Here is an 11,602-nt window from a genome sequence, read left to right as displayed (position 1 = left end):
TTCATCATTATCACTTTGTGGTTTTCCGATAAAATCACAGTGGATACGATTAATAGGAACTTTCTCCAATCGCGCGAAAGATAAGATCTATAATTTATCTTTGATCCGATTGAGGATTAAACCACAGGCGTGTGCACGTTAGTTTATAGCGCGTAAACGAACTAAATTCTTCAAAACAAAATTTGTATGGCACCGCACGCGACATTTTTCTGTTTTAGGTTCTATTCTTGTTGATTGTCACAATGGCCCTAGTATCGGCGATGCCGTATCCCGGCGGCCATCACGAACAGTAATTTTTTCTTTCTTTAAATATATATACTTGCTCTTTATATTCCTCTTAGGTGATATACGGTTTTATCTTGTCAATTTACTACACGGCAGGAATAATCAGAGAAATAAAAAATTGCTTTTAGCACGCACTTTATCATTCACGTGCCGCATCACATTCACAAGCATCACCATACACACGTGAAGAAGATTTACATACCGGTCAAATCACACGATGATCACCATAAGCATCATGAAGAAGATGGCTGGTAAATCACTTGGTCTCGCGACTTTCTTGTGGTTGAAGAACTTGTCACTTGTCAAAGTTACTTAATAATCATTTGATGATATATTGATGACGACTTGTTTGTTACGGTCTCACACTGTTAATTATGTAAAATAAACCATATTTATAGATCAATGATTCCACTTTATCCGACAATTTTCTCGCGATTTGTGTAAATTTCTGAAGGTAAGTGATTATCATTTATTTTAAGGGGATGCTGGAGTGATTCTGCACTTTTGCACCTTTTGCACTTAAAACTGTCGGTTTCGTGGAAACATTTGTGTAATATACAAATTAAATGGCTTACAGATCGAAAGCGGCTTGCTATTCCGGTTAAATGAAAGAACAATATGGCATCACTGAAACTAAGTTTGTAAGTCTCATAAGAAGTAATAGTGAGCAACACACCATATAGTACATGTAGTATGTGTGTTGCTCACTAATATTTTTTATTAGACTTACAAACTTAGTTTCAGTGATGCCATATTGTTCTTTCATTTAGCCGGAATAGCAAGCTGCTTTCGATCTGTACGCGTAAGTCATTTAATTTGTATATTACGCAAGTGTTTCCGCGAACTGACAATTTCTAGGTTAGAAAGGTGCAAAAGTGCAGAATCACTCCAGCATCCCCTTAACATGTCTTAAAATATATACATATGTCTTGAGAAAAGAAAATATAGTTATGGGTCATTAGAGAAACACGTACGTATGAGATTTAATTAAAAAAATGACAACAAATGTTTAACAATTAATTGCTAGATGTGGAATTTTCGAAACTGCACGGAGAGAATTTTCTTTTTAGATTTACCTTAAAAATCGTGGGACATTTTGAAGAACTTTGCGAGAGTTTTGAAATTTCACTATTTAAAATTTATGTTAAAACTTAAAAAACTCTCATAAAACTCTTTGTAATGCCACATTGTCCCACGACTGCATGATTTTCAGGATAAATTTTAAGAGAAAGTTCTTTCCGTGTGCAGTTATTTCGTAAAAACAAAGGAAGTAAATAAATATGCGTTCGAAACATCTTCTTTTTATCAAACGTTTATTTTATATAAAAATGAGAGCGTGTAACGTGAAGTAAAAGTATGTAAGTATGTACAATTATTTTTGTCCTAAGTACACACGCGTGCATACAGAGTATTTGGTTCTTATGCTAAATCCTTACATGCTGCACTGGTGGCGCGAGTAACTTTGTACTGAATGGTTTCGTTCTCTTGTGTATTCCACGAGGAAACTTGTTATCAATGAATCCGCAATGAGGAATGAATTCAATTAGCTGTTACTTACTCGACCTCCACCTTGCACGGCAATCTGAAAACAGTTCGCGAGTCCGTTGAGTAAGCGCTAAATCAATTCGCAAGTTAAAGTAATTATGCGATAAAAATAAAAAACGAACAGTATATAAACTTGTAGACATTTTCTGCTGTTACAATTGCAGTTGAAACAAATTTAACCTACTTAAAGCTTTTTCTTCCTTTTTTCTTTCTCTCTCCTTGGAGGGGAATATATTGCGAAATATTTAAGAGATTTAAGATCGTACAAATTATAAAATGCATATTTAAAAAGTGTCTTTGTCGATTCGATATAACTTTAATACATCAATCAGATTCTATTCAAGTTACAAATAAATGGTACAAACCTAACATAATTAAAGATGAAAACGAAGTATTTAAAGCCAGCCATGGTGCTTCTCCTCATGTATGGGATAAGGGACGTACTCCTTATGTACGACTGGCACAGGTACGGCCACTTTTTCGACATGGTGTACAGGTACTGGGACTGCAACCTTTTCGACGTGATGCACCGGGTACGGGACGGGAACGGCGACCTTCTCGACGTGATGCACCGGTATGTGTATCTTCTTCGTGTGATGATGATGGATTGTGTGCACTTTGTAGGGCACGTGGATCACATGATGTTCACTGGAGTCACACAATCGTTTTCCTTATCGTACTGTATTTAATTCTTTCTTATCCATTATTTCAATTACTTATTGTTACGTGTGTGTGATAAGCAGTTATTACATAATGAACAATTGAAATAATAATTAGATCGTATCTGTTAAACTATAAGTGTTGCAAACCGGGTTGGACCGAATAGGGTGAAATTAGACGAAGGTTTCGCGACACGTAAAAAACAATTCTGAGAAAGCTGTAACGTCGCTGAAGAGCTTCTAGTTCGGTTGGATAAAATATAAGTGACTGTGCAAGCGCTACTTACTGATGATGACCACCTGGCACCGGCGACGCCAAAGCCACTGCCATTATTCCAAACACGAGCAACTGCAACACGAGAGGTGTGTGATCGCGGTTTGTTCGTAATATCGAAAGTGCATCGGGGGTCATTTAGATGCACAGCGTTCCTTTAATCGTTTCGCCACTTTTCTGGCGGTGATACAAAAGCCGGGTTGCTAATTGGCAGCGACAACTGTCACTTATTCAGACATTTACGGGCGGTAAAGTCAATCTTTTTTTCTTTCTCTTTTTCCTACGAGAATTTTCATTTACAGGAGAAGTTTGCGGTCTTTGAATGTGATTCTTGACGTACCGCTATTCACTTGAATGCATTGGAAAATGATTGATCAGTGAAACATGCACTCGAGGGTCTACTACATAATTCTTCCCACTTTTCAGTTTTAACTGTTTATATCGTTGGAATGGAACGGTCAATAATTTTGATTTTTTTTCCAGTTATTCGTTCTATCTTACTTTATAACATATTTGTTTCTCACACGAATCTCACTCACCGTTAAGCGTAAAAAAACTAAAATGTGCCATCATTTGCGTTTGCAAACGCAAATATTAATATTTTAACACATAATAATATGTGTAAATAATATTACAACGAATTATATTGTTACGTGTAATAATATTTTTAACATGTTTTACACGTAACATTTCGTGTAGCATAGCAAACTTTAACTTTTTTTTTTAGAACTTTGAGACGGTCAATTTTTATTTAATTAGTCTTATTTTGCACGTATTAATGTAAAGAATAAACTGTAAAAATTTGAAACAATTCTCACATAAATAATTACGAAATAACTACCTTAAACAATGGCGCAAATAGTTACAGCCCCGACACAAACGGTCAGTGAATTCTGTCAAGTGTTTTTATACAGTGAGACAAAGAATGCGTGCATAAAAAATTTTGCTTATCTGCTCGAGTTATAAAATTTCGCTTGAAAAATACGATTACTGTTTGGATGTCGTCGAGAAATCTCAAGAGTCCCCTGAGATTTGTATTGCCGAAAATGATTTTGCAATCACAAATTTTGCGCACAAAATACACACTCAGCTACGATTTTCGTGTTAAAATCACTGACCGCCACGAAACGAACCGGCGAGCATCGAGACGACAAGTGTGATGAATATGATACGTGTATTATAATAAGTCACTCACAGCGACGGCGTGGGCGCGCATCTTCGTCTCTGTCAGTCTTAATCGCTCGATCGTTAAGTCCGTGAAAATTCGCGACGGCGGCTGTGCGTGCTGCGCTGTTTGCGAACTGTGCCGATACGATTCTGTGTTTTGATCGTCGGGGATGTCCGCTTATAAAGGACGGACACGGCGATGGCCAAAACCACCCGGTGAAATTGCTCGGGGTGGGAGAGCGAGGTGGCCCCCGGGATCCAGGGGGTTACGTAAAAGCAAGGAAACGCCGAGGCCCGGCGTTACGTTCGTTTCGGAGCTGCGTAACTTTCCGATGTGCGTACAGCGCGTGTAAAACCGCGCCTCCCGGACCGGAGAGCACGGTCGGCCGTGCGTGCGTGCCATGCGCGCTCGGATTTCGCGCGATAACGAGCGCGCTCGTACGTAATTCGCGGGCAATTTCTTTTTCCTATCGTTCGCGGATCGTCGAGAGACCAACCTGGCCTGCCAAAAATCTGATTTTCTACGAGAAAGTGTGAATGCGACGATTGTGGCTCGCCACTTTATAATAACGTCGTAGGAACTGCTTATTTCGGGAGATATCGCGAAATTATCTCGAGTAGGTACCTTAGTGCGAAAGCTTTGTCTTTTATTCTACAGATAGTGCGTTACAAGTTGCTCGTTGAGTGAAATCGTTACTTTATTTTAATGAGATACACGCTGTAATTAATATTTTATAACATTTCGCGTGACGCAACGTTATTCTCATTATAATTGTTCCATTATGTAGTCCTCGTCACTTTTCACTTCAGTGCGAAAGCTTCGTCTTTTATTGTACAGATTGTGAGTTACAAGTTGCTCGTTGAGTGAAATCGTTACTTTATTTTGACAAGATACACGCTGTAATTAATATTTTATAATATTTAGCGTGACGCAATGTTATTCTTATTATTGTTCCATCGTTTAGTTCTCCTCGCTATTTACATAATTAATTCAACTACAAAATTGCGAGTTACATTCGTAACTTCACATTTGAATTAATTGTTATGATATAATAAGAACACGCGCGCGTGTATATGTGCGAAGAAATGTTTCCGCGAGAGTGAATAAAGAAGTGAGAGCGCCCGCAGAAACCCAAAAACATAAATTTCATTCGTTAGGTTATAAATTAATGAATTATGCGGAGTTACGTTGTACAAATGTCAGGAAATCTGTGTTACGTCACGCGAGGCGAAACAAATTGGTCGCCGCGCAGAATATTTCCGGCGAGTGCTTTTTTTCTTCTTCTTTTTCTTCGACGACAATAGATGGAAGTTCGTCGCACCGAAGACACTTTTACCGGTTGACTCCAAAGAATTCTACACGTAGTATTTTTATTATCACGTGCACGAGCCCATAAAAATCTCCGACTTTGCACCAATAAATCGTACTGATTTCACTAGCGGCATTGCTGAAACAGCTTCTGGTTTCGGAGAGAAACTTGAGTCCGATCAATCCCGCAAAAGGTCAGAGCTCCACGAGATGTAAATTCATTATTCGAGTGTGATGTCGTGACACGATGTCGCGAATGTATACATAATCGTCCTAGTCACTTATGATATAATGAACGACCTCCCAAATACGCGTGCGGAATTTCGAAGGAAGTTAGTTCGCGCCGTAATTGCTCTCTAATCGTAAATACAACCCGATATTAGATTAGCGAAAGTTCACAAACGAACGCGAACACGATGATAAATATCGTTGTTGGTCTGACGCGTACATGAATGGTACTTTACACGCATAATTGCACGCTGTGTGCCGGATTTCCCCATAACAATATATAATTTCTTTCCGTAACTTGGTATTTTTTTTTGCTGCGTGCATGGATCCTTAGAATTTATTTCAACAAGCAATCGACACACAAAGCAAGTCTCATCCTGATGGAAATATTTTTCTGAAAGTACTGCGAAATCGGTGAAAAGTGAAATAAAAATCATTGAGAATTTATTGAATCTATCTCGAAATGAATCAATTTTCCTTATAAAATTCGATGTACCTAATACTGTGAAATATAAGGAAAGTGTAAGCGTACTGTTGAAAAGTTATTTAAAAAATCATGAAATACTAGATACTATTTATAAATATATTAGATATTATTAGAAATTGAGCTAAAAACTGTGTTACTTTCAATGAAGAAATTAGTTTTCAGGAATTTTTATTTAACTATTAACGAAATGGTGATAAAATGAGACAATTTGAGAGAGATTTTCGAATACATTTCAGCTAAACTTTATTACATTTTTAACGAACGTTTGCGTACGTAAATATACAATATGTACAACGCATTTTTTTAAGTAAATACCAAGGACTATGCGCGAAAAAAATGCTCGCTTCAGTTGCAGTCAGGTTTAAAAGAAATAGTATTATAGATTATATAACATCTCGAATGACAGTAACGCTTTGCTTCGTAGTCTTCGACTTTTTTCCAGGCACACGGGTGCACGTATTCTACCGGTATCTCGTATATCGTTGCATGTGAGATTACCGGCATTTTTGCCGGTTCTCCCGCATTCAGACCGATTACGAAGCTCTCCAAACAAACGATTCAGTGTTAAGACCAAGGTAACGATCGAGGCCGTGTTGTACATATTACACGCTCCGCTGCATATTATGTCCTCTTTTCCTCTTTTTTTTTTCGATCGCGTATCGGCAGACCCGCCGGTGTAACAGGAAGTGGTGCAAGCTGCATACTTAAAATATCCATCATACAGGGAGAAAGCGTTTCGTAATTCTCTTATACACGCACAGACCATCGGATATCTTAATACGGAGCAGGTAGCTGCGCAATCGGAAAGAAGAAAGAGCGGAAAAAAGAAATGTAAATAAAAAAGTAATCATTCGTACCGATGAACTCACCAATATATATCCGGTATCCCGGTTGAGTAAAGGGTAATGCGTTTATGCCGAATGATTTTTACGCTATGTGCACGCGCTAATGCGAGTTCTTTGTACGTTTTGACCGGCAATGCGTAACACGCTTTGAAGAACGTGACATAGCACATAATTTAATAAGGACTTTTTGTGATGTAATACCTGCAACATCTTGAAGAGGAATGCTACAATTTTATATGCGAAACACATTTAACAATTTAACAAATTAATAAAGTTCATAAGGCTCTCGCGTGATAAACGTAAATGCGAAGGAATAAGGACAAAAGAGTCGCGACAGGATGTTGGTGTCTAAATAATTCTTATTTTTCAACGTTATTGCGGAAAATATTCAATGTTCAATATTCTGCCGACCTAATCTAGAAAACAGTATCTCCCAAATTGTTACAGCACCGAAAGATTGCAGAAACATTGCATACATCTTTCACTGCAACATTGTAACATTGCATGGAGGTTGCGAAATGTTTCAGCAACATTGCTGCAAGCTTGAAGCAACATTGAAATGTCCTCCCTCATATATATTACAATGTAACATTGCAACAATGACACGGTGCAATGTATTTGTAATATTGATTTTATTATGCGTTATTTATATAAATATACAGGATACTTAAGATTTTAATAAGTTGTTCGGGAAGTTTGTTTTAAATTTCCTGTATATGTACATACAATGGGAAATTTAAAACGAACTTTTCGAACAACCTAATAAATAAAATTTGAGAATGTAAAGACACCCAAGAGATATATAAGAAAAATTTGCAACGTTTTTTCTTATCTTATCTTATTCTTATCGGATAGGTATATTTTCAAACTTCATCTATTAAAATCTGAAGTACTTTACATATTAGAAAATTATTATCAAATTTGTGGTACATTTTAATATATTTATGTAGGAATAGAAATTACCGTGGATTAGAGTGATATCGTTAAGAGACACGTTGGAGGTCGCGAAGATACACTTTGAACATGGACAACGTGGACGAAGAAGACCGATACCGGCAATATCGGAAATTACGAGACTATCAAGTAGCGTTGCTATACATGCTATTAAGCTGCATTTGGAATATATGAGAAATAATATAAATTTGAAAAATCTAAAGAATATCATAATACGTTACAAATATATTTTGCAAAATTATAATATTTCTACAAGGTTACTGAAACATTGTCGGCGAAATATTACAATTAAATGTCTCTAAATTGTCTCTGCAATATTACATTGCAATTTGCAATGTTGCAATGTTTCTGAAATGTTTCTGAAAGGTTTGGTGCTGTATGGATAGTTTTGAGAAAACGCGCATTTAAGTTCTTATAGCTAGGCCACCACGAAAAATGTGGACATACTGCAACGTGTATAAGTTATTGTATGTTAATCTAGTGCACTTACCGCTTTCTAGGCTTGTAGGACAACGGATATTTCTCTAAGAAACATATTATAGCAGATTACACATATAATATAATATAAATATTAATAAGGGAAAAGTTAATATGTAATTATATTTATTACAGTAAACACTATTTAGTAAAAAAATATCAACACATTTCATGCCTTGTAGATCGTACATGTCCCACGTTATCAGGACCAACCCGTGCGCGCATAGAGTTTTGTTTATGACATATAGTATATAGGGGAGACCGAGGCAAGTTGGCTATAGGGGTAAGATGACACATTGCTTATATTTTGACTATTTTAAAAAATTGCAGAATCAAGCAAGTGGAGAGTGCAAAACCATCTTTAACACATATTACGTAAATTGCATTTTATTATGAACAACAGTTACGAAATAATGACGTTAATTTGTATTCTTAACTATGGAAGTAGATTTTCACAATCTCCTAAATTTCTTTATATTATTGATAAACGTAGAATAATTTTATGTTAATTGCTATCAGTTCGAAAATATATTTAGTTGACAACATTTTAACGAACTTTTTAATAACATTATTTACATTGTATTTTATATACATATATGATCCGAAAGAACTTAACTAGCTTTAGGGTATGTTGACACAAAAAGAATGGGGTAAGTTGACATGTTAATTTCAAACTCGCCACGAGTCGTGGCGCACGTATTCTACCTATTTTAAGTTAAGTACGTATGTAGTTCTATACATGGTACGTCTTTCAATTAGTTTAGTTTAGTTAAGTCAGTTTATCTAATAGTTTATTCTTTTCATTTATATGAAATTATTGAAATGCGAAATTATAAAAGAAAAATTATAAAAGAAAAAAATTGCTAAGTTTTCTTTGAATATTTAAAAAAATATTAGACAAATAAAAAAATATTTCAGACAAAAGTTGTTCCAATTAATTAATAGAAAAATATGATATAATACAAAATGTAGGTTTTTATTTAAAAAATTCAAGATTATCTTCATATAACCTTCAAACGATTATCCAAGGTCAAACCAATGATACCATCTTATGTCCCCCTTAAAACTATATTATATAAAGCCAATTAAAAGATTACTTCTAACAAAGATTTAAAATAGGCGACTCTTTTCTTTCTTTTTGAAAGATAAATTTTATAAAATAAGTTATAGAACTTCATGCAGTCTTGTTTCTTCGCGTTATTGTCTTGCACCACCCATGCTCTCTAAAAGTCAATTAGTGGATTATCACTGAAAACAGTGCATGAATAACTGATTGATTCACAGTTATAATTCACTGATTGACTTTTAGAGAGCGTTGTTCTTTCGTGACGGAGTAAAGTTGTGTCCGATCAACGTCAGTAAGTGCCGCTTAAAGTCCGCGCATTCGTCATGTTTCGAATTAGCGTGCGCGATCGCGGTTAAACCGTACTTTCGCGAGTGATCTTGCGAGTACCGGAAAGATGCAGTAATGATAGGACAAAGGAGAAGGAAAGTCGGGAAAGCATTGATTGATAGCGGTGCAGCCTACTAAGCTCTATAAACATACTGGAGTAAGTGGTCTTATTGTTCTCGATGTCGCCGAGAAAGAGAGAGGGGAGGGCTATTTGGTGAATCTCTTTCTCTCTTATTTGATTGGTTGACGCTTTTCTATCTCACGATCTCTACCTCACTCATATAAGGTGAGATACACGAATAGAATTTTTTCCTAAAATTTACCCTGAAAATCATGTAATCGTGGAACAACATGGCATTTTGAAGAATTCTAAAATTTTACCATACATTTTACTAGTAATGTCGTGAGACAACACGGCATTTCGAAGAACTTTATAAGTTTTTTGAAATTTTACCATACATTTTACTAGAAATTATGTATTTATTGGTAGTATACATATTACTAGTAAAATGTATATATTTTACCAGTAAAAAGTAGCGAGATTTAGACTAGGAGAAGAGATGAAAGGTAGTAAATATTGGGAAGAGGAAGAGAAAAGGAAATGTAGGGTATGTGGATGGAGGGAGGAGACGTGGGAGCATATTTGGGAAGAATGCACGGATTGGGGGAGGGAGAGATGTTGGAAGGAAATGGTAGAGGAAGTATTTTTTTATCATATATTTTTCATATATATTTTTTCAATTATTATTTACTGTAAGTATATAAACCTATCTAGGTAGTACGTGATGGTTCATGTACGTTTCATATATGTTTCTTAAACGTATCTAATGTTTAGTAAACGTTTATGAAACGTATAAAAATCAACACGTGCTACACAAAATAAATATTTTATAAATAGGTTAAAATTTTAATTTCAATAGTTTTTCGATAATGCTAAAGAGAGAAGGAAGCACAAAAAATTTGCTTCTACGTGAAATCTAGGAAAAGAAGAAGCCTGAAGTGTAAAATACACCCACATGCGCATATTGGAAGATTGACTGTAGAAACGTAAAAAATACGTTTCTTAAATCATGGTTTCAAAAACGTTTCCGTTCAAACGTTTCTCAATGGTTCTTTACGGTTATGAAACTATATACATATACGTTTAAAAAACGTATGTGAAACCAATATGTGCTACCTGCAAGTTACAGATGCTTTGACAAATGTATTAATTGGAACTTTAAAGGTTACATAAACACTATTTGATATATAATCAATGTTTTATATTTTTATAAGACGTCACAAAGACATCTTTTTGACAATGTCTTAAGGGGTCTTGTTAGTGTGACAGGGCCTAAAGTAGGGTGATTTTTGCGAATTTTTATAAGGAAAACGATCAAACCAATTGGTTTACAATTTTTCCTATATGTTGTACTATATTTCAAAAACGCTTAAAATATTTTAATTAATTGCTTCCTCATAGAGGAAGCTTTGTTTTCGTGAAAAAAATTTTTTTCCAGTTTTCTTTGAAAATATGTTTAGAATGTTCTAAAACGTTCAAAAATCACATTTAGAAAAAATGTCGTTATGTATGTATGTATGTGTGTATGTATGTATGTATGTATGTATGTATGTATGCATGTATGTATCCATATAAGTTTACTCTAAATAACTTTTTAAATATGTAAGATGGAAAAAAATGTTAAACATGAAAGTTGTACGGTTTCAAGTAATGCATTACATAGTAATATAAATATGACCTTGAACAGCTACCTCAAGGTCACGTAAAGATGACCTTGAAATTTTTAAATGGAACCCCTTTTTTTAATGCATATTCTTATAGCTTACCTCAAGAGCTTTCCAAAACACTAGAATACATTATATTTTTGTTAGGTACTTTCGGAGTTATGTGCTTTTGAAAGTTACATTATTCTCGGAAATCGCATTATTTAAGGTTGAGTTTTTGAATATGATATTGAATATGATTGTTATGATGATAA

The 11,602-nt window shown here is 35.2% G+C and overlaps 2 protein-coding genes across 2 annotated transcripts; one reads left to right on the top strand and one right to left on the bottom strand.

Moving 5' to 3' along the window:
- Window positions 1–218: 218 nt before the first annotated feature.
- Window positions 219–793, top strand: LOC105559372 (histidine-rich glycoprotein-like; the record flags this gene model as incomplete). Its single annotated transcript, XM_012007604.1, has 2 exons — window positions 219–289; window positions 414–793. Coding segments are annotated over 2 exons (198 nt in total), but the record flags the coding sequence as incomplete, so codon positions are not given.
- Window positions 794–1,584: 791 nt separating this feature from the next.
- LOC105559369 (uncharacterized histidine-rich protein DDB_G0274557-like) lies at window positions 1,585–4,330 on the bottom strand. Its single transcript, XM_012007602.1, has 4 exons — window positions 3,959–4,330; window positions 2,777–2,838; window positions 2,196–2,478; window positions 1,585–1,867 (listed from the first exon to the last, which is right to left on the bottom strand). Exons 1-3 carry the CDS (start codon window positions 3,977–3,979, stop codon window positions 2,226–2,228), a joined length of 336 nt encoding a protein of 111 aa, XP_011862992.1. The 5' UTR covers window positions 3,980–4,330; the 3' UTR covers window positions 1,585–1,867; window positions 2,196–2,225.
- Between the last annotated feature and the right edge of the window lie 7,272 nt (window positions 4,331–11,602).

Source organism: Vollenhovia emeryi, unplaced genomic scaffold (genome assembly GCF_000949405.1).
Source record: "Vollenhovia emeryi isolate VEMERY1.0 unplaced genomic scaffold, V.emery_V1.0 DF939278.1, whole genome shotgun sequence".
In the NCBI taxonomy this organism is placed as follows: Eukaryota; Metazoa; Arthropoda; class Insecta; order Hymenoptera; family Formicidae; genus Vollenhovia; species Vollenhovia emeryi.
The sequence above is the reverse complement of the archived record's forward strand: the minus strand, read 5'-3'. Positions and strand labels throughout refer to the sequence as shown.